Source organism: Lissotriton vulgaris, chromosome 9 (assembly GCF_964263255.1).
Source record: "Lissotriton vulgaris chromosome 9, aLisVul1.2, whole genome shotgun sequence".
In the NCBI taxonomy this organism is placed as follows: domain Eukaryota; kingdom Metazoa; phylum Chordata; class Amphibia; order Caudata; family Salamandridae; genus Lissotriton; species Lissotriton vulgaris.
Genome location: NC_141697.1, coordinates 792,768,463 through 792,793,582, shown reverse-complemented (window position 1 = coordinate 792,793,582; position 25,120 = coordinate 792,768,463). Strand labels below are relative to the sequence as shown.

Below are 25,120 nucleotides of genomic sequence, written 5' to 3'. Positions count from 1 at the left end.
TAGAGTGTTGTGTGCTGTAGAGTGCTGTGTGCTGTAGAGTGCTGTGTGCTGTAGAGTGCTGTGTGCTGTAGAGTTCTTTGTGCTGTCGAGTGCTGTGTGCTGTAGAGTGCTGTGTGCTGTCGAGCGCAGACTGCTGTGTGCTGTCAAGTCAAGTCAAGTCAAGTCAGAGAATTTATATAGCGCACTACATACCCAGAGGGTCCCAAGGCGCTTAAAGAGGAGGGGAGGATTATTTGTCAAATATCCACGTTTTAAGTTGCTTTCTGAATGCTAGGTGGTTCTGGGTGAGGCGAAGGTAAGCGGGGAGTGAGTTCCAAGTCTTAGCGGCCAGGTATGAGAAGGATCTGCCTCCCATGGTGGTCTTGTTGATGCGAGGTACAGTGGCGAGGGCTTGGCTGGAGGAACGTAGTTGGCGGGACGGGGTGTAGAAGGACAGTCGTGAGTTGAGGCATTCTGGTCCGATGTCGTAAAGTGATTTGTGTGCGTGGGTTAGCAGTCGGAAAGTGATCCTCTTATTGACGGGTAGCCAGTGGAGGTCTTTAAGGTGACCGGAGATGTGTTCGTTGCGAGGGATGTCTAATATGATCCTGGCTGAGGCGTTTTGGATACGTTGGAGTTTCTTCTGGAGTTTAGCGGTAGTACCTGCGTAGAGGGTGTTTCCGTAGTCCAGTCGGCTGGTGACCAGAGCATGGGTGACCGTTTTCCTTGTTTCGGTGGGGATCCAGTGAAATGTTTTTCTAAGCATGCGAAGAATGTTGAAGCAGGAAGATGATACGGCGCTGACTTGTTTTTTCATTGAGAGTGAGGAGTCCAGGATGATGCCCAGGTTTCGTGCGTGGTCTGTCGGGATGGGTGCCTTTCCGAGGGCTTCCGGCCACCATGAGTCGTCCCATGCAGAGGGGGAAGTACCTAAGATGAGGACTTCTGTTTTGTCTGAGTTCAGTTTCAGACGGCTTTGTTTCATCCATTCGGCAACTTCTTTCATTCCTTCGTGTAGGTTAGTTTTGGCTGTGCTGGGGTCGTTGGTGAGAGAGAGGATGAGTTGAGTGTCATCCGCGTAAGAGATGATGTTGAGGTTGTGTTGGCGTGCGATGGTCGCGAGGGGGCTCATGTATACGTTGAAGAGGGTGGGGCTGAGTGAAGAACCTTGAGGTACTCCACAGATGACTTCGGTGGCTTCGGACTTGAATGGTGGGAGGCGGACTTTCTGAGTTCTTCCTGTGAGGAATGAGGTGATCCATTCGAGTGCTTTTCCTTGGATTCCGATGTTATTGAGGCGTTGTAACAGGGTGTTGTGGCAGACCGTGTCAAATGCTGCTGAGAGGTCGAGGAGGATGAGGGCGACTGTGTCTCCATTGTCCAGTAAAGTTCGAATGTCGTCTGTTGCTGCGATGAGGGCGGTCTCAGTGCTGTGTTTTGCTCGGAAGCCAGATTGTGAGGAGTCGAGGGATTTGTTGGCTTCGAGGAAGGCGGCGAGCTGGTTGTTGACAGCTTTTTCGATGACTTTGGCCGGGAATGGGAGGAGCGAGATGGGGCGGTAATTTTTGAGTTCGGTGGGGTCCGCTGTGGGTTTCTTCAGGAGGGCGGTGAGTTCAGCGTGTTTCCAGTCTTCCGGGAAGGTGGCGGAGTTGAGGGAGCTGTTGATGACGTCTCGGAGGTGCGGTGCTATGATGGAGTCTGCTTTGTTGAAGATGTGGTGAGGACATGGGTCTGTGGGGGATCCTGAGTGGATGGAATTCATCAGGCGGATTGTGTCCTCAGTGGAGATTGGGTTCCAGTCGTTAAGGGTGTTCACGGGGAGAGAATGTTCAGCAGATGGTTGGGTGGGTTGGTCTCCGGGATGGTTGTCGAAGCTGTTGTGGATGTCTGCAATCTTGTTGTAGAAGAAAGAGGCTAGGGAGTCGCAGAGGGCTTGAGAGGGGGTGATGTCGTTGGAGTTGGCCGGGGGATTGGCAAATTCCTTGACGATGTTGAAAAGTTCCTTGCTGTTGTGGGCGTTGTTGTCGAGTCGATCTTTGAATGCTGTTTTCTTGGCCTTTCGGATTAGTTGGTGGTGAGTGCGGGTGGCGTTTTTGAAGGCGTCCTTGGTGCTGGTAGTTGGGTCTTTTTTCCAGGCCTTTTCGAGGGAGCGGCAGAGTTTCTTGGACTTCTTAAGGTCATCGTTAAACCATGAGGCCTTTTTGTTGGCAGGTTTGTTTTGACGTTTCTTCAGTGGTGCTAAGGTGTCGGCGGTGTTGGATAACCATAGGGTGAGGTTGGCGGCGGCTTCGTTTGCGTTAGAAGAGTGGGCTGGGGTGCTGAGAAGGAGTGATGTGGAGATCTGGTCCGTGGTGATTTTGTTCCAGTTTCTTTGCAGAGTTGGTTGGAGGTGGTTGGTGGGTTTTGGTTTGTTGTAGGTGAAGTGAACGCAGCTGTGGTCAGTCCAGAGGAGTTCCGTGGTGTGGCTGAAGGAGACATGATTGCTGGAGGTGAAGATGGGGTCGAGTGTGTGACCTGCGATGTGGGTGGGGGATGTGACCAGTTGGTTAAGTCCGAGGTTGGCGAGATTGTCCAAGAGGGTGGTGGTGTTGCGGTCGTTGATCTTTTCAAGGTGAAAATTGAGGTCTCCCAGAAGGATGTAGTCTTTGGAGGGGAGCGCGTGTGGAGTGATGAAGTCCGTGATGTCTTCGCTGAATTTTGCGCGGGGTCCTGGTGGTCTGTAGAGGAGGGTGCCTCTGAGTGTGGTCTTGGGGTCGATGTGGATCTGGAAGTGAAGGTGTTCTGAGTTGGTGAGATTGGCGTCAGAGCTGGTTGAGATGCGGATTGACTTCTTATGGACGATAGCGATTCCTCCTCCTGTGCCGGTACGGTCCTTGCGTATGATCTTATAATCTTCTGGGATGGCAATGGTGATGTCTGGGGCGGAAGAGGCGTTCATCCAAGTTTCTGTTAGGAAGGCGACGTCCGGAGAGATGGTGTCTAGTAGATTCCATAGTTCAATGGCGTGTCTGTGGACTGATCTGGTGTTGAGAAGGATGCATTGTAGGTGGTTGGGGTCAGGGGTCTGTATTGTGGTCGTAGCGGAGTGTTGTGTGCTGTAGAGTGTTGTGTGCTGTAGAGTGCTGCGTGCTGTATAGTGCTGCGTGCTGTAGATTGCTGCGTGCTGTAGAGTGTAGAGTGCTGCGTGCTGTAGAGTGCAGAGTGCTGTAGAGTGCAGAGTGCTGTTGAGTGTGTCTGTGTGAGGGTGGCTCTGTGTAGGGTGTAGCTATTGGCATTGTAAATGACAATGCCATTTGTTTAACTATTAAGCTATTGGCAATGTAAATGACAATGCCATTGATGATTTAAAAAAAATAAAGAAATGTCATGAGCAATGCCAATAGCTCTACCTTTAATGATGCCGAGACCATTGCATTGTAAATGCTTGTTTAGTTTTCCTACCCTTGATTCTAACACTCTAGCCAAATTCATTGCTCGAGTCAAATCGGGCTCGCCCAATGACTGTTGTCCCCCCTCTGTGTTTAACGACATCTGCCTGGCTCTGCCGGACTGCATCCTACCCCTGTTAAACACCTCTCTTGAGACCGGCACGGTGCCCAACTCCTTCAAGGAGGCAGTCCTGTTGCCTCTGCTAAAAAAATCTGGTGCCGACCCAGAGGGCCTTGCCAACTATCGGCCTATCTCCCTTCTGTCCTACCTATCCAAACTTTTGGAGGCACATGTCACCAGCTGCCTCTCTCAATTCATCGAGTGCTCCAACTACCTCGAACCCAACCAAGCCGGTTTCAGACCAGCCCACTCCACCAAGGCTGTGATCCTGGCAGTCATGGATTCCTTAAGGGACAATGTCGACAAAGGGGCACCTCAAGCGCTCGTCCTATTAGATCTGTCAGCGGCGTTCGACACGGTGGACCATAACATCCTTCTCCACCGCGTCGAGCAGGCCGGCATCCAGGGCCTGGCCTCTGCCTGGCTCAAATCCTTCTTGTCGGGCAGAACCCAAGCGGTTCGCTTGGGTCCTTTCACGGCTGCCAAGGTGCCATCTACCTGCGGAGTTCCCCAGGGATCTTCCCTGTCCCCTCTGCTTTTTAATCTCTATCTTCAACCACTTATTAATTCCCTGAAGAGGTGGGACATCATCGTCTTCAATTATTCAGACGATCTGCAAATCATTTTCCCTCTCAACACTCCAAATGCCGCCACTGACTGTCAAGCGGTGATGCTACACATCCAACAATGGATGAATCTTAACCAGCTTAAGCTGAACCCGGGGAAAACAGAGCTAATTCTCCCAAGTAACAGCCCCACCTATTGGGGTCCACAGTTCTGGCCGGTGGAGCTTGGCCCCCCACCTGCTCCAGCCAAGTCAGCAAAAAGTCTTGGGGTCATTATCGACACGGAGCTCTCCCTCAAGCCCCAGGTGGGTGCTGTCGTGTCATCATGCATGTTCCAGCTTAGAAAAATCAGGAACGTCTCCCATCTCCTTACACCTGAGGCTCTGATACAAGTCCTGATTGCCCTGGTACTGTCCCGCCTGGATTTTTCAAACTCTCTGTACCACGGCCTACCCAAATCCCTTCTTCACAGGCTTCAAATAGTACAGAACCAGGCGGCCAGACTGGCCTACAAGACCCCGAAGTGGCAGTCCGCGAAGCTATTACTTCGCAAACTCCATTGGCTGCCGGTTGAACGGAGGGCCGCATTTAAGATCGGCTGCCTGGCATTCAAAGCTGTCTCTGGAACTTCTCCCGCCTTTCTCATATCCCTGGTCACTCTTTACCGCCCGGCACGCAATCTACGGTCCTCTCATCACCAGCTCTTAGCTACCCCCCAATTAAGCTTAAACAATTTGGCGGCCGCAGATTCGCTCACTTAGCCCCCAACCTCTGGAACCCGCTGCCTCTTCTGTTCAAATCTTCTAATTCTCTTCTGGAATTCAGAAAACTTCTGAAAACTTTTCTTTTTACACAGTCTGGCTAGACCCCCGTGCTTACACCTCTCAGCACTCAATCAGCGCCAGGTGACAGAGCGCTATATAAAACCCCCTTAAGATAAGATAAGATAAGATAAGGGTTCAGACTCTATATTTTAAATTATAAATGGAGGATTGTATTTTCTTTATACCACTCTTAGTAGACAGCACAGAATATGAAACATTTACTTTAGTGACACTATAGATATAAATCTAAGAAGGTGCTATTATATTGTTATATTTGTGTGTGGTATATGTGTTTTCGCCTTTTTTCTCTTGATGTTTATATAAAGTTTTTGATGTATTAAGTGTGGGTGTAGGAAGCTATTGTATGTTTTAGAATGTATCGAATACATCTTGGAAATGCAAATGCTGGTTTGGTTTATGAATATGTATTTTATATATGTAAACAACTGTATGTATTGTTTGTTTACAGCCCTGAAGAAGTCCCTTGTCGGGACGAAACACGTTGGCTGGGCTGCAGTTTCATGTTGTGAAGAATTATATATATTATATCTTGGCTCCTGCGTTATCTTGGCTCTATGAGAAGAATTCATATGTTTGAATAATCTGGATTAATATGTGATTAAATGAACTCTCAGTAAAAATACTGGACTTGCTAAGCTCCCTTTTGTATATTTTTTTCACAAAACACATCGTGTTCACTACCATGACATAGCAAAGATGTAGTTTTAAAAAAGTAACAAATATCCGGCCCTCTGTCATAAACAACCAACAAACCCTTCTTTAACCAACCATCTATCCTGTTCCTCTACAATCATCCTTTTAGTTCTTCAAGTTGAATAACAAATCAGAACTTCAGCAGTGCATCAGATTCACTATAGCCACCAAGACAAATGCTTGTATCTGGATTCATATCCAGCGAAATGTCTGGAACAATTATTTCTTATCCAATCTTTCAGTATTATCCCTCCGATAAACTTCTCACTCTCCCCTTAGATTGTACAAAGCCAACTGCAACCAGCTACGTCATGACTTCCAAACAAATGTACACCCAACAAGAGGTATAGGAGCAGCTCTGACTGACATCTTAGAGGATTTCCTTGCCACACAAGAATGATCAGCAACATGCCCAGATTCTTCTGGAACTTTCTGCTGCTAATGACACCACTGACCATGACATTTTGTTACACAGTCAGAGTTTGGTTCAGAATCTTCGATACCCATCAAAAATGAATCAGTTAATTCCTTCATATAGAACAATTTCACATGAAAATCCTTCTTGCGGTACCCTATGTGGGGTCCCCTGGGGCATGAATCTCTCACCACTCTTCTTTAAACACAACAGTAGGGCCCATCTCAGTTCCTAGACCACTAGAAGATACACTTCCATGAGCACACAGACAACACCCAACTTAACATCAGTCTGAAAAATACCTCAAGACGGGCACAATGACACCCGCATGCCTAGACAAATACAAACATCAATAGGATAGTGCTTCCTACACATAAATGGACAAACAGTGGAAATCCTATTCTTGGGTGGTTCAGAAATGTTACCTCTCTGACATTTAATGTCGCTCCAGTCCAGTTCTTGTGCTGGCTCTCTTAACCTCTTTGTCCCTCTGTCTCCCCTTTCCCTTACTTAGCACAGCTGGAAGTCAAGCTCAGGCTAGAGAAGTGGCCCGTTGAAGAGTATGGGTAGAAGAACATGGGGAGGGGGTGATCAAATAGAAAATGGTCAGAGTTCACCAAATGAAGCTGTGAGAATTGTAAGCTGTGAGGAGAATTGTAATTCACACGTTTGCACAGAGTACCAGTGAATGTACTGTTGCAAGACTGGAAAGGCTGGCCGGCTAATGGCTGGCTTCCCCATCTATCAAAGGTAGTAAGCCTGGCAGAAAGGTTGGTTGGAGCCATGTTGTATTGTATTGTCTTCCATTGCCATCACTAACCCTCTATAGGGCGCTGGAGAGCTTAAACACCTGGGTAGCATGCTACACAATTTGGTTTGTGTGGTTTAAGGACGTTGTCTTAGCTAAAAGTCTATGTGAGAAGTATTTCCAAGTTGTGTGTGATGACCACTGAGTGAGGTTATCATGTTAATAGATGCTGTGCCTGGTGGTGTGACGGAAGAGAAGTGTGAGAGACAGACATGCATTTTAAAGTTTGGGTTACACTGTATTTGCTGCACGGCTAAGCAGGTATGTCAGAGAGCTATTCTGATTATTATAGTAATCCTGAGAGGTGATGGCATGGACCCTTGAGTACCTCTAGGCCTTGTGCCTGGAGGGAAACACTTTGACCGTGAACTACTTGCAGATCTATCACTGGGAGAGGGACATATTGGATGGTCTCTGAATTGCCTATCAGTTTGAGGCCTAGTACGGACATGTTTGTTGGGCTAGGTGTCGTCTGCAGGTCTGATGCTTGGGAGGAACAGGCTGGTTTTGGCCCTGAATTGCATGTAGGTCTGATGCATTAGAGCAGCAGTCTGGCTGCACCCTGGTTTTCCTGCAGGAATTATGCCCTGTAGTCAGTTTAGTCAGTACCCAATGTTCTCTATATGGTGTTTGTCAGTGTCCCTGTGACAATGCTGTTAGACATTCTATCAGTACATGAATACAAATCAGAATCCAAGGAACCAACAAGTCTGATCTTACCCTATCCCTGCTCCCAGTTCCAGCACAGTGCGTCCGTCAATGCTGGGCAGCATACTGATGATTTCAGGCTTCTCCTTCTCCGATAAGACACGGGCACTTGAGTCCAGCATCATCTCTTCCACTGTCGCAGCCTTTGAGTGCTCTTCCCAAAACTGTGTCATACTCTTACGTGCACTACCTACAGGGAAAAACAAAGGACAGGGAAGTGAACAGGAAGCTGCTGTTAGAGACAGGAAGTCATGAAACACAAATGGTAACTTAATTGGTGAGGGTGGTCATTGCATTGTACTTCCTCACCTTCACTGCTGGGGATAAACAAGCAACCCAGCGTTCAGACACCAAAAAGTCTACTACTCAGACAAAGGAGCTCCAACCAAAAGAGCTTGCCGCATACTCTAGCACTTGGCTAAATGGGGCAGGTACACGTATGTATCATTTGGTCATCCACCATTAACTCTACAACCTTAAAATCAGTTTAATCACATAGTCATCTACGGCCTACGGGATGGAGCTTTTATGGCTCTTCAATATCACCTCTACCTTCAGATCACCCACACAAATTACTAAATATTGGGTAAAACGGCTAACCAAGTAACTCCGATATCACCTGGCCACCCACGCTAAATTTTATAATCCAACAAACATACAACTATTAAAACACCATTGTAATAAACGATAACGACACCATAAATATGAGAATGATGTTACAGCGCAAAAACCTAAACAAACTCAGGTCTATGAAAGACTCCTCGAAAGTCTAGGAGCAACTTAGCTCTACGAGGACATACTGATTACAAAATGTGAGCTATATAAATAAGTCCAGCATAATATAACCAAACTGTGGATTATCAAACCCTTGACCAAAGCTCCACATCAGTTGTAAAAGGGTGCTTTAGACAAAAAAGACAGAACTTTTAACTAATGCAATCTATCACTCAGGTGAAATAACATATGACGTCACTCCAAACTATCAGGTTACTAACTCAGGAGCTGACTTCTTTCCTAAATAAGTAGAATATGTAACACATTTACAATGAAGTCTAGATTGAGCACCTCCAAGCGGTAGCACTTGTTATTAAATGTCATTACCAAACTTCAGATAAGAAAATACAATAGGACTTCATTTAAAGAACGCAAGGTTCTGCACTTGTCCAAAACTGTTCCCAATGGCTTCCAACCATTCTGTGGGATTTTCCGTCACAGCTTATTGTCCAAAATGGAGGACGGAGTTATTTATCAGCACATGTTTTTTCTGCTCTACACAGTGGCGTAAGCAGCGTCTCTTGAGCCCCCGTGCAGGAAAGGAAATGGACCCCTGGCAGTCCTCTGAACAGGGAAATGCAGCAATAATCAGGGTTCAGTGGGCTCCTCAGGCCTCTGTGTTCCGGTGTTGCTGCGCCAGCTGCACCAATGGACGCTACCCCCTGGCTCTACGATAAACAACTGTTGGTAATTCAAATTCAAGGTCCATAACACACTATAAAACATCAACATTCAGTTTAATTTAGCACAAGATAAGCTGTTGCAACAAAAAAGGACGCTGTCTAGGTCAGATATGCACTGAGGCTAACCAATGATTGGGAAATAAGGCTACTTCCCGGTCAGGCCTTCGAGTGGGGTAGGTCTGTTGAGAAGTCTCCTGTTCTCTTGAGCAGAAGATGGAAACATCAACAAATGGGTTGCACTGAAACCATAGGGAGGCGACCTACAGCACGTATTCACAAAAACAAAACGAGCCTTTCAGATGTCTCAGCGAGTTAAATACTCTTCTGCTGTCTCTACAGGTTAGCAAGACTAAAGCCCTGGTTTAAACAAATCCCCATTTTTTTACCTTTTGTAGAAAAAACAAGTGTTCACAAAGCAAATAGATTGTCTATAACTATCAGTCCATTGGCTTTGTCAATGCTTGATTTGTTTGTTTGGGTTATAGTAGCCCTTTACTGTTGGAGGATCTGTTGAGTTCTCATCAATATATATTATATATATATATATATATATATATATAGACAGACAGACAGACATTGGCTAAAAGCAAATAGGTTTTCGGTGGCAAAAGCCATGCGCTGTCATAGCAGTCCCGGGCACTGAACTGAGCTAGAGCAGAATGTTATCACTCACTATAACCTGCGCTATCAGCTGGCTACAGAAGGCCTATCCATCGCTCTCTCATAACACCAAACATAATGTGTTTCAGAAGAACCGAAAACCTGTACGCTTTTTTCTAAAGATTTTGTTGGTACTCGCCAAAATGTCATGTACTTCCTGGATGAATTCGACCCTGTGGCCTCTGTGCGAGAAGGTTGCGCCACTGAAATGAGAGAACGTGCTGGAAAATTTCCAGAACGTGCTGGAAAATTTCAGACAAGCTGCAGTAACAAAAACAGAACATGGTGTTCCAGGCTGAGTACATATTGGCGCGGAATGCTTCCATGCCCTGGAAGACTGCCATGGGTGTGTACAGGCTATGGCGACGTAAACTGCTCTCCAGAGGAAAATCTCAAATAGCCAATGTTGTCAATGTAGATAGATTCTTTGAGGTTAAACCTTCATTAGTACCATACCACAACGTTTTGCCTTTACCGTCAAGCTGTGCGTTTTCGGCACTTTACACAGTACACTCAGGTGTCAGCAGTCACACTGCATTGTTAAATAGCGACCCTAGGGCCCACTTTATCATCCCAGCGAGGTAACCTCTATACTATAGCATGGGTGCTCTCACATTTTCCCAGGCCAGGGGCCACAAAGTATGGTCACTAGTGTGCCTGCGGGCCGCATGGATGCCAGCGTGGGGTCAAGTGTGTGTGAGTATGTGTGTGTGTGGGGGGGGGGGGGGGGGGGGGGGCAGAGTTTAGATGGTCGCAAGCAGGGCTCGAGTCGGGGTACCACGTGGGTGGACGGCATCCCCCCACTTATTTTACCTGGCGGACGCTGTCCCCCCTGCCAAACAGCTGGACCTCACTCTTTGGCCTCTCTGGGAAGAGATCGGAGCTCACAGCACGCTGCACACGCGCTGTTTCTTCCCTGCGTTGGAGATTGCCTGAGATGCGGACACGTTAAAATCGAGGCTCTAATTTGATCAGGACGCTCTAAAGTTTGGATGCAATACCCTCAGTGTTCTGAATAGAAAATGAATTTACAAAACCTTATGGACATAATTGTCATCTAATAGAGTTCTTCTTTATCTCTATTCTTATCCTCAGCTGGGACCCAACTATTGGTGGTTTTTTTCAATAAATAGAAAGTCAAGGATTATACTGATTGCAGTAATCACAGAATACCCGATTTACTCCAACATCTACCTATATAGGGACCATTATCTGAAATATAGATAATATACTATCTTCAGGAAATTTTGTAATTGGATTGTATCATTAGAACTCCAACAGTATTGTAAACCCTCGCTTCTCTTTACCCCCTGGATATCTGGGTTTCTTTATCGGAAGTGGTCCTGAAGAAGGTGGCCTTGAGCCGCCGAAACGCGTCGACCAAGTGCGGGGTCTCTCATTGACCTTGGAGACCTGCACTCATGATTTTTCTTCCGTGTTTTAAATGTTGTGGGAATGTGTGAAGTTTGAGTGAGAATGTGGAGATTATTATGAATGTGTTTGGATGTTGTTATCTTTTTTCCTTTTTCCAGGGGCTGTTTCAAACATGTATTAGTCTTCAGTCATTTGATTTGTTATAAATGTCTGACTCATTTACATTTGATGTTATTTTCTTGTGTTCTCTCTTTCTGTATTTATAAAAATATTTTGTTTGTATAAAAATTATCTCACCATATCTGATGAATTCTTGAAACAATGTTATTTGAAGTAAATTTATGGAGCATATATTTATAAAAATGAAATAAATAATATATATTTTGTTGTAATATTGCAAGTTATGGTCTAGTTTTTGTCACCTATATTGTAGTAGTTGCATTTTTCAATTATGTGGTAGGTAAGGGAAAATTGTTCTTTCTTGTCGGACGCTGTCCCCCCTGCCAAACATCCGGACCTCACTCTTTGGCCTCTCTGGGAAGAGATCGGAGCTCACAGCACGCTGCACACGCGCTGGCTTCTCAGATACAATCGTATCTAAGGGGTGAGCGAGGGGAGGCAATGAGCCCGATGGTGCAAGCCACCTTTCGTGACATCACTTCCTGTCATGACGTCACTTCCGGTGACAGCATCCCCCCCACTTCTTTTTTTAGGACGTGTGCCCTGGTCGCAAGGGAAGCAAATTATGTTGTGGTCATTGAGTTATTTGGAGTGTTGCATTTACAGTGGCGGCCCCTCCATTAGGGCAGAGGAGCGCCGCCCCCGACACCAGCTGCAAATAAAACGATAATAAAATGTGTTTATTATCACTCCTCATTCGTACTGCTCACCAGTCACTTTCATGCTCACCCTGAACTCACAGGGATCACACTGCACTCACACTGTTCACCATGCACTCATGCTGTTACCCTGCACTCATGAGCACACTGCTCACCCTGCGCTAACAGCAACCACACTGCACTCATGCCACTTGTCATGAACTCACGCCATTCTCCCTCCACTTACTCTGCGGGTAGATGAGAACGCCGCTCACCTGCACTCACGGTGATCACACTGCACTCATACCACTCACTCACTTGCCATGAGCTCACGACGTTCTGCCTCCACTTACTCTGCGGGTACATGAGCACACCGCTCTTCCTGAACTCACAGCGATCGCACTGCACTCACACTGCTCTCCATGCACTCATGCTGTTACCCTGCACTCATGAGCACACTGCTCACCCTGCGCTAACAGCACCCACACTGCACTCATGCCACTTGCCATGAACTCACGCCGTTCTCCCTCCACTTACTCTGCGGGTACATGAGAACACCGCTCACCCTGCACTCACAGTGATCACAATGCACTCATACCACTCACTCACAATGGTAACCCTGCACTCACCCTGTAGTCACATGACCACACTACTCACCCTGCACTCACTTGACACTTCACTCACTTGTCACTCTCACTGCTACCCTGCACTCTCACTCAAACAAGCACATCACTCACCGTGCATTCATTGCTCCCATTCTAAACCACTCTTCCTGCACTCACACCATGCAGAGAAGCACATCACTAACCCTGGAGTCACCCACTTACCCTGCACTCCCTCCTCTCACCTTGCACTCACACAGTTACACCTCTCATCCCGCACTCATACAGACACTCTGTTCACCCTGCCTGCAAACAGGCACAATAGTTGACTGGAACTCATAGGGACACACCACTCACTCTGCACTAACTCCTCTCACCATGCGCCTCACTATTCACTCTAACAGCTAACCTTTTACTCTTGCTGCTCCCCTTGCACTCACACACAGGCACACAACTCACCCTGCATCTACACTGCTCACACCACCCAGCACACACTTTTCTCAACTAAAACTCACATGGGCCCTCCTCTTGTATTGTATTCATGCAACTCATTCGACACTCACATCGGCACAATTTTCACCCTACACTCACACCACTCACGCTGCACTCTCTCACACTAGTCACCAATACCCAGCAGAAGACAAGCTATACCAGGCTACAGTAAACCAGGGCCAGGAGGCTGGTAGGGGCTACTGAAACCTGATTATTGTTGTATTTCACAGTTTAAATATGGGACCTGTTTTGTTTCTTGAACTAGGGCCCATGCCACACTGGCTACGCCACTGACAGTAGCCTGAAATGAAGGCTCTTGGAGGTGAGGCTTTTTACGTTTGTGTTTTGAGTATAATATTATAGTCGAACACTGTAACTTCTTCCTCAACTATTGGAAGTCTTGTGGTGTTAGAGTACAGTGCAGTTTTGTTACACTCCTTAGCATTCTATTCTAAGCTATAACCAGAGTAGAAGTATGCAGAATGTAGGTGTTCTAGGACACGGATCTCATATTGAAATTACAAAAGTAAAATTGGAGTTTATCAATGAAAATTTTGACATACTGTCATAAGTAGAACAAACACGTTTTGATCAGCTTTTTCTGTCTTTGATTGGTGGAAATGCATAGATCATTTAATGCATTATCATTGGTCACCATTTGTACGTAACTATATTGAGGGTGATTGCTTGATTCTGGAAGGAGTCTAGCTCTCGCTTAGAGGCACTGGGTTTGATCTCCTGCTTTAAGTGGCAACAAACTCTTTTTTTTTTTTTTTTTTTTTATTGGTTCAGTTCAAAACCAATATCTTTTCATATTCATAATACAGTTATGCAGTTATACACTTCCAAAAGACAGGGGGAAACAATAGAAACTAAAGTGGCAACAAACTCTTATGAAAGAGGCAAACACCTTAAAGGTGATATAGGCCGACCTGTGAGGCAAATGCAGGGCTGGTGCTTGTGTTGGTGAGTTGCTGTTTGCTCTTCTCCACAGCCAGCAGCACTGCAAAGTGTTTTGTGTAGTTGTACTAATTGTCCAAATGAGACATTTTCCCAGATAGAGCTACCATGAATCAGTTGGCTGTGTGCTATGCTGCCCGTAACCAGCTTCCATTCTACCTGGAATGAAAGATAACATCTTGTTGAAGAGCCTCATGTTGAAATTATGATTATATGGCATCCTGAATCTCATGTGATCGGAGTTCTTTGGTGGTAGACCGCTGTCACCCTGAGTTCACTCACTTCTTTTGGTCCCTCAACATTTGATCTCTAGGATTTTCTTCTGCACATATTCACTTTTTGAGTCTCTGGTTTAGCACCAGTTCTTGTTGATTTCTGTTATTTTAACCTACTCTTGCTTATATTCCTTAACACACTTACTCAGTAGTCTCCTGTGCAAAGGGCATGAGGATTTCATCCTGGAGAGTTGGTGATTTCAATCCCAATTCCAGCAGTTCTGTTCTTGTCATTCCATTTAGGTACCTCACTGGAGGTACGAGAAGCCTTTACATGTGTATGTAGGATGACAACTTACTTCTGTGTTAACATGGACATTGTTTCCAGTCACACACTTCAGACTCACAAATCATTGCTATTCGAGGTTTGTCTAGCTATTTTTATAGAAGCAAACTAAGACTACAACTCACAAAATGCTTACATCCCTGAACCACTGCCCACCCAAAAACCCTACAATAAACATTAGCTCTTTTACAACTACTCTACCATCTATTTGCTCCCTCTATACACCGAATACCATTAGTATTGTGGTGCCAATTTGGAAGCCGATATGATGTTATCTAGGGCTTGTAGGCCACTTCCAGATGGGCCAAAAATTAGGCCCGCCGCGGCCCACCCAGATAAAACTTCCTGTAGCCAGGACTGGTTGTCATCCATTTTTAAAGATTTTTGAAGCTGTAGAAGTAGTGGAGCTTCCCTTTAGACAGTTCATTACATCATGGTTGCGATGGGGTGTCCCTTCGCCCCAGAATTAGCCATTTTTTACATGTCAATGTATGAAGAAAGATTTGTGTATAAGAACAACCCTTTACATAGTTCATTACATCATGGATGCGTTACATTGACAACATCTTTCTGGTGTGGTCTGGGAGCATTGACGAATTACAACAGTTCTATGATTGGCTAAACCAAAGATCGCCAGATATCAAATTCAGCATGAATCGGTCACCATATAGAATGCCTTTTCTGGACGTTGAAGTATACACATCAGAGGGTGGACTTTGTACAACTTTATATAAAAAACCTACAGACAGAAATAAGGCACTACTGTTTTCCAGCAATCACCCCAGAAGTCTGAAAGAGAATCTTCCATACGGACAATTTCAGAGGATTCGTCGCAATTGTTCATTCAAAGACGAATGCAATCTACATGCTAACAGTTTGGGTGAGAGATTACTAGAACAAGGCTACCTAAAAACCGGTAAAATCTGCAATGAAGAGAGCATGGTGGATCCCCAGAGAAACACTATTACAGAAAACAGTAAAAAGTGTTTGTGACTACTTTTTGTCCAAATTTAAATTTCCTCAAAAAAACCTTCAACCAAAATTGGCACTCGATTCAAACCCGGCTTTTGCAAATGTTCCACTGTTTGCGTTCAAAAAAGAAAAAAGCTTATCCAACCATATTGTCAGGGCAGCCCTAAAAATTCCGCCAAAATCGACCCTCAGAGAACAAATGGGGCGAACACCAGTGACAGGACACCACAAATGCGGCACATGTATATGCTGCAAACAGATGATCGAAGGATCTCTATTCAGCCACAATGGAATTCACTGGAGGCACAACACATTTACGAAATGTAAAACCAAAAATTTGATCTATGGAGTTCTATGTCCCTGCCCTCTGTTATACATTGGGAAAACGAATCAGGAGGTTCGGCAACGGATCACTCAACAACAATCCCGGATCAGAAAAAAAGTTGCAACTGCTCCATTGGTTAACCATTGGATTAAAAAATCACACTCTGAACGAGATTTACGCTGGACCATCATATCAAAAATTAAAAGCTAGCAAAGAGGTGGCAATCTAGATCTGAAATTATCACAACGTGAAGCAATGTTAATCGTGAAGTTTGATACAGCTTGCTCAGGTTTGAATGAACTATCTGAAATTTTTTATTTGTAGACAGTCGGGTTCAGATAATGAGCGGGCTCTTTCATAAATTACCAAAATAGGGCTTGACAGTCGTCATTGGACTACAGCAACCAGAATTCCAAGCGGAAAATACCCAGAAGTCTTTGCACTGATTTTGTTAATTTCAACCAATGGCCGCTACATCACAGACGCTAGAGCCAGCAACCTAGACAGACGCATGGGAGCCAGCAACCGAGACAGACGCAGGAGAGCTTGTTGAAGTCTTTAAAGGAATTGTGCCATCTGAACAGGTATGATTAAAAGCGATGCAAGTAATGAGTGTTCGCCGCCGCTGCGATGTTCAGTGACTTACAGTTATGTAATTATCTCCCCATGTTTAGAATAAAAGAGGCCATTTGTTAAACGCAAAGAAACGCCGAGCGGGAGTGCATCTATACGCGCCAGCTTACCGCTACAATAGAAGTGATGGGAATCAGCACTCTCAGGTATGCGTCGAAAAATGCAACTTATAACTGCATGTAGCATTCAGGAAGTCAAGTAACCGAAAACTGATTTTATGCCTAATTATATACACACCCACCTTCCCTCTTGCAGACTCGGAACCAAGTGAGAGAATCTTCTAATGCCAAGCTGGAATTTTGTGGAAACACGTTGCGGGATTCCGTAACTTCAAAAGGTATGCCAAAGGATATGGCAATATAAACCAAACCCTTCACTTTCTCCAAAGCTATCAATTTAACACACGCATGTGCTCTTTTTTAGAGACATAGACATGCATGTGACGACTTCCATGCCTAGTGGACACTTGTGGGACGCGTCTTGAATTCAAGCAAATTAGGTATGCAATCGCAATGTGGCTACTTGCAGAACATGTAAGTGCACTGTGGGTAACACACTTCTGATGCTTTGCATTAAATACCATTTGACGCAGGTCCTGGGAAACTTGAGCCTGCAGCTACCAAAGGAACCTGTCTACATAGCACCACGTCACCTGCTATTTTTTTTATCTGGTAAGGATTCATGCAAAGTGATACAGCACAGAACCTAGATGATTTCTTTGACAGTTTTATTTTATTTTCTGACATCGCTCTGTCTTTGTGATTAATTTCATTGTAGATATCTTGTTCTTTTTGAAAAATGTATTGATCACTTGGAGATGAACTGAAAATAGGTAAGAATTACTTTGGCTGAGCCTTTTTAGTTGGTTAGCTCAAGAAGTTGTAAGTCACAGGTTTTAAACATGAATTTTGTTTTCTCTTTTTCCTGATCACAGTTGTTTTTTGGTCCTGAGGAGAACCCCAGGAATCAGGGGGTTCGAAAGTGTAGACCTTGTTGTTGGATAGCACACATTTGTATTATTCAAAGAGACCAGTCTGGTTGTGCAGTCTCAAAAAGTTTTTGAATGTATTAATTGTTTTTGTGAATTGGTTTGTTGCACAACTTAGTTAGACCAAAAAAGTATTTTTCTTGTTTGGTGATTGCCCCTTGGTTTATTAGTAGAAAAGACAGGAATCCCTTGGAACACCAAGGAGCTGGAAGAAGTATGCATGTGTGATGACAAGTATGTATGAGGAATGTGGTATGACTGCAAGAGTATGAATGGAAATGTTGTGACGAACTATAGCGTGGGTCGGTCATTGTGTGATTAGGTCTAATTCCTTTATTTCTTCTCTTTTAAATTGTCTTTTGTTCTTTGAATTGTTAGATGTGGTGTTTTTTTCTACATATAAAGATACGTCTTGCTCCCCCCAAAAATTTTTTTGTCTTAAATCTGATTTAAATATTAAACACTATTGATTAGTAACGGTGTACGCTGACTTTTAGCTTTTGCGGTGAACTAATTAGCTTCTAATTGTTCATCAGTATTGGCATCTGTGGTTGTTTTTTTAGCTAAGGGGCTCAGCCTTACTGATAAGAGCCATACCCATTGTAGTTCTCTCATGTCTAACCCTCAGGCATCAAGCGACTGGTTGCATCAATTGCGCTTAATGGACATTCGGCGCGTCCTGAACCCTAATGCAAGAGTTAACGTCTGCTTCATTACTTCCAATGTACTGCCATATAGACTACATGGGACAAACATAGTTGGACTACAATCCCCAGATCGTCCAGTTGGCCTGGAACCATGGACAGCAGAGTGTTGATGTGCGGAGTCTGCAGCCCGCATCTCTTGAATACCCGCCCTTCCGGGCATCGTGAGGCACTGCAGCAGCAGGCTTTTTTTAAAGAAACACTAATACAGCCACTGATAGAGGGGTAGACAGGGGCGGCTCCTCCACTATGACAGAGGAGAGTCGCCCCCACTGCTTTCTCGCAGTGCGCGAATCAGAATCATAAAATAGTAATAACTTTTAGTTATTACCATTTTATATTTGCAATGCGGGGGGGGGGGCTTTGCTCTGCTCTCCGAGCAGGGGAGGAGTGGCGTGTCCAACCCTGAGTGCACAAAGACTGATTGTTCGGCCCTATCGGGCCGCCCAAACCAGTCATGCGCGATCTGCCATTCTCCATCCAGGCTGCAATGCAGCCAGCATGGAGAACATGCCCACCCCATAAGCTTCTGGCTGGACGCTGTCCCGCCCAATCACGACACTGCTGGGGGTGGAGTGGGAAGCTTTTAAAACTACATTCAGGGGACACTGCCTGGGCCTCAGCTGGAGCATCTGCAAGCAGTTAAGAGAGCTATATTGCGGGGCGTGGCTTGGATGCCGAGGAGGTAGGCAGCGTGAGCCCGGAGCTCCGTGCCCGATCCCAGATATCATCCTGATAATCCACGCGAATTCCAACGAAAATTGGAAAATTCATTGGCTGAAGGTGCCACGGAGGCAACAGCGCTCTGGGTTTGAGGACTACGGTTGTTTATCGTCCAGAAAATCAAACTTCAGCAAGTGCCGCAGGAACGGTCAACTTTGATCTAAGATGGCGCCCTGAGACCTGAGCTGGTGACGCAGAGGGCGGAGGTGATTTGTGGCCCTACACTTCTGGAATTCCAGTGCCAGTGGTGATCGCTAGACCCGAGGGTTTCTCTCAACCTTGTGAAGCGGCACGGGTGACCTTCTTCTTGCCTTGGTGAAGATACGACGGTGGAACGGGAGAGCAGGAGAGGTCGCCGAGGACGACCCAAAATGGCGGTAGCTTTGTGAGGCGACTACTCCACTTTCCACGTACGGACCGGGGTTCCGGGGGACCCCATCACCGGCGTTTGAATCCGAGAACCGGATCGGCCCGTGGGAGGGGCCTGTTCAGTGTCCTACGTGTGTCCCGGACCTCCGGCCCATATTGTTTCAGGGAACTTTCCGGAGGCGAGGTCCTGAACTGCTAAAGGGCTGCACGGTGATTGAGCGGTGGTCGAACATAGCGGCAGATTAGGCTTCCGGGGCCAACGATTGCTTTCGCCGGGATGGGGAAACCGAAAGGAAAGGGAGATGGAGCAGCTGACCCAGAAGCGCTGGACGGAGTGGCCCATGATCACCCTGCTCTCCAGCGCATGCAGGACCGCATACTGGAGGCTATCACAACCACGAAAGATACTCTGCAGCAGGACATTGCCCAGGTGGCGACAAGCCTGGGTCTCCTGAAAGCGGAACACGATAAACTTAAAGACAGAGTCAAGAGCGTGGAGATATCCCTGCAAGAATTGACCCCGGATCATAAAACGCTAAGGGGCCAGATGGCAGATGCTCTGGACAGACTGAAAGTATTGGAGAGGAGAGCGGAGGACGCTGAAAATAGAAGCAGGCGCAATAACGTTCGTCTGGTAGGTCTTCCGGAAAAAATCGAGGGCGACGACATGGTGGGCTACCTCGACCATTGGTTACGCACTGAAGTGGCGCCAGAGGGACTCTCTACCTTCTTCTCGCTAGAACGAGCCCACAGAGTCCCGACCCGACCGCCGGCTCCTGGCCTGTCTCCTCGCCCAGTAGTGATTAAGCTGCTTCATTACAAGGACCGGGACTGGTTACTGCAGAGAGCCAGGGAAGCAGGGCCCTTCCAGGTTGACAATAACAGGGTCACCCTGTTCCCAGATTACACTTTTGAAACTCAGAGGCTCAGGGCCAGTTTCCTGTCGCTTAAGCGCGAACTCCGTGGTGAGGGCATCAAATATTCCCTTCTCTTCCCAGCGAAGCTGAGGGTGGTGGTGGACGATAAATCGCTTTTCTTTACCACCTCAGCAGACGCTTGGGCATGGTGGGACACATATAAGGCCGGGACAGACGGAGCCAGAATCATGGAAGAAGAGGCGCGAACGAAACAGCCGATCAGGAAATCGCAACGAATTCGGAAGAATCGGCGTAGAACTGGGAAACCATCAGTGTCGCAGACCGAGGAGGAGCGGAAGGCGGCTTTGCAGGCAGTGGTGGACCTCTCAGGAATGACGCAGAGCCAGTCCAGGAAGGGCACAGACTCAGAGGAACAGGATACGGGGTCGGAAACGGAACTTTCAGAATTTGGTGGCGCCAAGGGCCCCATTGTAACACCTCAAACATCGGGAGAGATCGTTGAGGCCTGAGAAACCTGCTTTGGAGACTGAACTGATGGTCTGACACTGGGGTGCCGTGCCCATGGGTGCAGCTTAACATTATTGTGGAGCTTCGTGAGTGATCATGGAGGGGTCGTGGGGCGGGATATGCCGGGCTAATCTGGATTGACGGACTCCTTCGGTATCGGACCGCGCCCTACTGGCCCTTAAGGTCATCGCAGTGGAGACTGCGAGTTGTAGCGTGTTTCTTTGAGGGGGATCTTACCTAGTTGCAACAGTTTGGATGGGTTCTTTTCTAATTAAGGGGGGTCCTGTCCTGGGGGGGTGGGAACCGAGAGTAGTTGGGGAAGCTCAGGTTGGGGTTGGAAGGGTGCGGGGTTTCTTTGTTTGGAGAGGGTGGGGGGATCAGTATTGTGTTGGCATGAGCGCATGGTCGGAAATTGTTATTGTTATGTCCGGAGATGCAGGAGGGTATGGCTAACTCGGGGGCTTTAAAATGTGTGACCTGGAATGTGCGGGGTCTACATACTATGGTGCGCAGACACAAGGTCCATGCATATCTGACGCGTAGGGGAGTGCATATAGCTTTTCTTCAGGAGACGCACCTCACGAAACAGGAAGGGGTGGCGCTGCAGAGAAGGTGGAGGGGGCAGCTATTTAATAAAAGATATTCGGCCTTTGCAAGGGGCACCAGGATTTGGATACGTGCTGGGGTTCCCTTTCAGGTCACCAAACAAATAATAGATCCAGAAGGCAGATTTGTGGCTGTGGAAGGGAGACTTAGGGGACGAATGGTGTCATTGTGCAGTGTGTATGCTCCGAATGTGGATTTGCCCGCCTTCCTGACCACGCTTTTGGGCAAATTGGCGAGCTACTTGGCGGGTCCAATGATCATGGGAGGGGATTTTGGATTGGCAGGATAGTTGGGACCTGGGTGATGCTTGGAGGACGCTGCATCCGATAGCGAGGGATTATTCCTTTCATTATAGTATACACGACCTACATGTCAGGCTGGATGTGTTTTTATGCTCTTCACCCGTGCTTGCAGCGGTGGGCAGCGCGGAATACTTGGCCCGCACATTGTCGGACCATAATCCCTTGTTGTTATCCCTGAATTGGATGATAGATTTTTCATGTGTCCCAACTTGGAGACTACAACCTGATACCTTGGATGACTTGTTGTTTAGGGAGGCCTTGGGGGAGCGAGTGTCTCGATACTTCGAGGAGAACAGTGGCACCACGTCCACCAGGGCTGTGGAGTGGGATGCGTTTAAGGTGGTGATTCGGGGACACTGTATTGGGGCTACTGCGGGTGCCCGCAAGACACTGTTGGATGACCTCGAGCGTGCGGAGCGAGGGTTGAGGAAGCTGGAACGGGAGCGCCCGAATCATCCCGAGCTTCAGTAGGGGGTTAGTAAAGCCAGAGAAGCGATGGTGGCGGAGTTGGAGCCATTGCGTAGTTTCGATCACAAGGTCTATCTGACTAGGGCGCATGCGGAGCGCGATAAGGCGGGGACAATGTTGGCCTGACTTGCCAATCCGCTTCGGCGGGGTACCCCAATTGTGTCCATTCAGGAGGAAGGAGGCGGGCTTTGCCACACCCAGGCAGGGATCCTGGATAGGTTCAGGACATACTATGAGGGCCTGTATGAGAGCGGGCCGGTGGGCGGGGTAGAGGACCTAGACGCCTTTCTTGGGGGGCTGCAGTTGCCGCAACTAGAACAAACAGAGGCGGAGAAGCTGGGCCGCGCTATAGCGATTGGGGAAATAGGATGCGCAGTGAAGCAGATGGCCAGAAATAAAACCCCGGGGCTCGACGGCCTGCCGATTGAGTTCTACAGTAAATATATGGAGTACTTAGCCCCGCAACTACAATCGGTTTACAATGAGGCGCAGTCGAGAGGGAGACTACCGCACTCCATGTGTGAGGCTCTTATGGTTCCCCTGTTGAAGCCTGGTGGAGCGAGTAGTGACCTCTCCTCCTATCGCCCACTATCCATGCTCACAACGGACTATAAGATTCTGAGCAAAATCTTGGCTAATAGATTGTTGACCCACATGGCAGGTGTGATTCATAATGATCAGTCCGGCTTCATTCCTAAGCGGAACACCACCCATAACATCCGCAGGCTGACTCGGCTACTGGGAGCTCGGTTGCTGGAAGGGTCTACTCCCCTAGTGTTCTCCATAGATATCGAGAAAGCTTTCGATAGTCTAGAGTGGGATTATCTGTATGGAGTGATGAGGCGCTTCGGTCTAGGGGAGGGCTACATCGGCTGGACCAAAGTAATATATACGGAAGCCACGGCGAGGGTTCGAGTGGGTTCGCTGATCTCGAGTCCATATCCGGTGCGACGCGGCACTAGGCAGGGATGCTCGCTCTTCCCCCTTTTGTTCGCGTTGGCGATGGAACCTTTTGCGGCGGAAGCCAGATCTGGACGCTATTATAAGGGACTGGTCTTCAGGGCCAGGCCGCATGCTATCTCGCTGTACGCGGACGACCTACTGATGTTTTTGGCTAATGCCGATGAGGAACTGGTGGGCGCGAAGCGTTTACTAGAATTGTTTGGGAGGCTATCGGGCCTGAAGGTTAATTGGACCAAATCTTGCCTGTTTCCGTTGAGACGGGGAGAGCCGTGTCCTCTCACCACACAGGAACTTAGATGGGAGCCTCATTGCCTGCACTATTTGGGGGTGTATGTATATCATACACCTGCAGATATGCTGGATGGTAACATCACCCGTTGCATTAACGCCGGACTTCTGGGCCACCCTACCACTCTCAATGACGGGTCGGGTATCCTTGCTGAAGATGGTGGCGCTCCCCAGGCAACTATATTACTTTCGAACCTTGCCGATATGGATACCCAGCTCTGTCTTCCGCCGTCTGAGGTCACTGATTATAGCATTTCTATGGGGTACGGGTCGACGACGAATAGCGCTAGACACCCTCTTACGGCTCAAGGACGAGGGAGGTATGGCCTGATTTTGAGTGCTATTATCTGGCTGCACAGCTGCAAACCTTTACCCAGGAGGTCGCGAGGGTGTACCGAGGCCCAGAACAGGGCAGGGATGAGGGCACCCCGCGTCACATGCTTGCGTATATTACCCTTCATCAGAAACTGCTGGTCAGGGACCTGGCTGTGGAGGAACAGATGTTTCGGCTTTGCTGGAACCGGGCGCGCAAACGGGCGGGAATCCGTCGAATGTATGCTCCGGAGATTCCGCTGGACATGATCACCGCCCTACCTCATGGTGGGAATTGCTCGAGGCTGCTGGGTTGGGAGGAAGCTGGGGTCCAGGTGCTGGGCGACCTCTATGAGGATGGAACCTTGCTCCCGTTCTAGGAGCTGCAGGAGCGATTTGACTTACCAAGAGGAGACTACCTTCTGCACGCGGCTGTGACTGGCGCCATGCAGGAGCACTGGGGCGAAGGACTGCAGGAACCCGCTACCTCTATGGCATGTCAATACACGATGATGGCGGCGGGAACCTTCAAGGCAGTGACCTGTCTGTATTCTCGAATGTTGCGAGAAACCCTGCAGCCGCTCACTGCCCTGAAGGCTAAATGGGAACTGGACCTCCAAATGGAGATTCCCGATGCCACTTGGGGCCAACTGCTGCGGAGGGCGCGGAAGAGCACGAGAAACGCCAGATTCCAGCTTATACATTTCTATATTCTTCATAGGGCATATCTTACCCCAGGGAAACTGAAGCAGTACTTTGGAGTGGAACAAGCGGCCTGCCCTAGGTGCGGCACACTGGAAGCGGACTTGGGGCATATGCTCTGGGACTGCCCCCAGTTGAGGGAGTATTGGCAGGAGATTGGGAAAGCACTGAACAGCGCCACGGATAGAGAGATACAATACACCAAAGCAGTGGGAGTACTACACTGGTTTCCCCACACGCCTAAAAATAAGACGACCAGCAGGTTTATAGATATGGGATTGATACTGGCGAAGAGGGAAATCACCAGGAATTGGAAATCGAGGGTGGGGCCCACGTACAAGCGTTGGTATAATGAATGTTTGAAGTGGGCGGCTTGCGAAAGTACTTTGCGATATCAGCTGGCTAGAAGGGCTGCAGATGAGAAAGCTTTGGAGAGGGCATCAGCGTGGGAGATTATAGTGCAGGCACTCCGGGATGGTACAGGGGAGGAGGAGGGAGAGGACACGGACTCTGATATAGTTGACCCCACTAACGCACCAGAAGCGCACCATTAGCGAAAGTTGCATTCCTTCTTGCACATACCAGACCTTACGTTTTCTAGGATTCCACTACAGCGCTGCCACGGGGGGGGGGGGTGTTGGGGAGTTCGGGGGGGGTGGCTGGTAGGGGGAGGGGCGAAAATTTAAAAGCGGTCCACGTCCTCCTGTACTTTCAAGAAATGGACATCGGGGGTAAGATGCAGGAGATGGACATACTATTGCCGCAGCTCGGCTTCCTGGTTGGGGGCACAAGCAGATTAATAATGGTTGTCGAACAAATGTGTACCATCACGCTGCATTGATTTAATACCCATACTTGTAATGTATATGCAAATTTTGGTACTGCAATAAAAA

General features: G+C 47.6%; 1 protein-coding gene across 2 annotated transcripts in view; it reads right to left on the bottom strand.

Annotated features, from left to right (window-relative positions):
* LOC147692277 (uncharacterized) overlaps positions 1-25,120 on the bottom strand; it is a 312,790-nt gene that overhangs the window by 204,393 nt on the left and 83,277 nt on the right. For both annotated transcript variants that reach the window (XM_086938541.1, XM_086938542.1), the window contains one exon: positions 7,576-7,753. In XM_086938541.1, the coding sequence (XP_086794667.1) occupies positions 7,576-7,753 (178 nt within the window). The remainder of the gene's footprint in view (positions 1-7,575; positions 7,754-25,120) is intronic.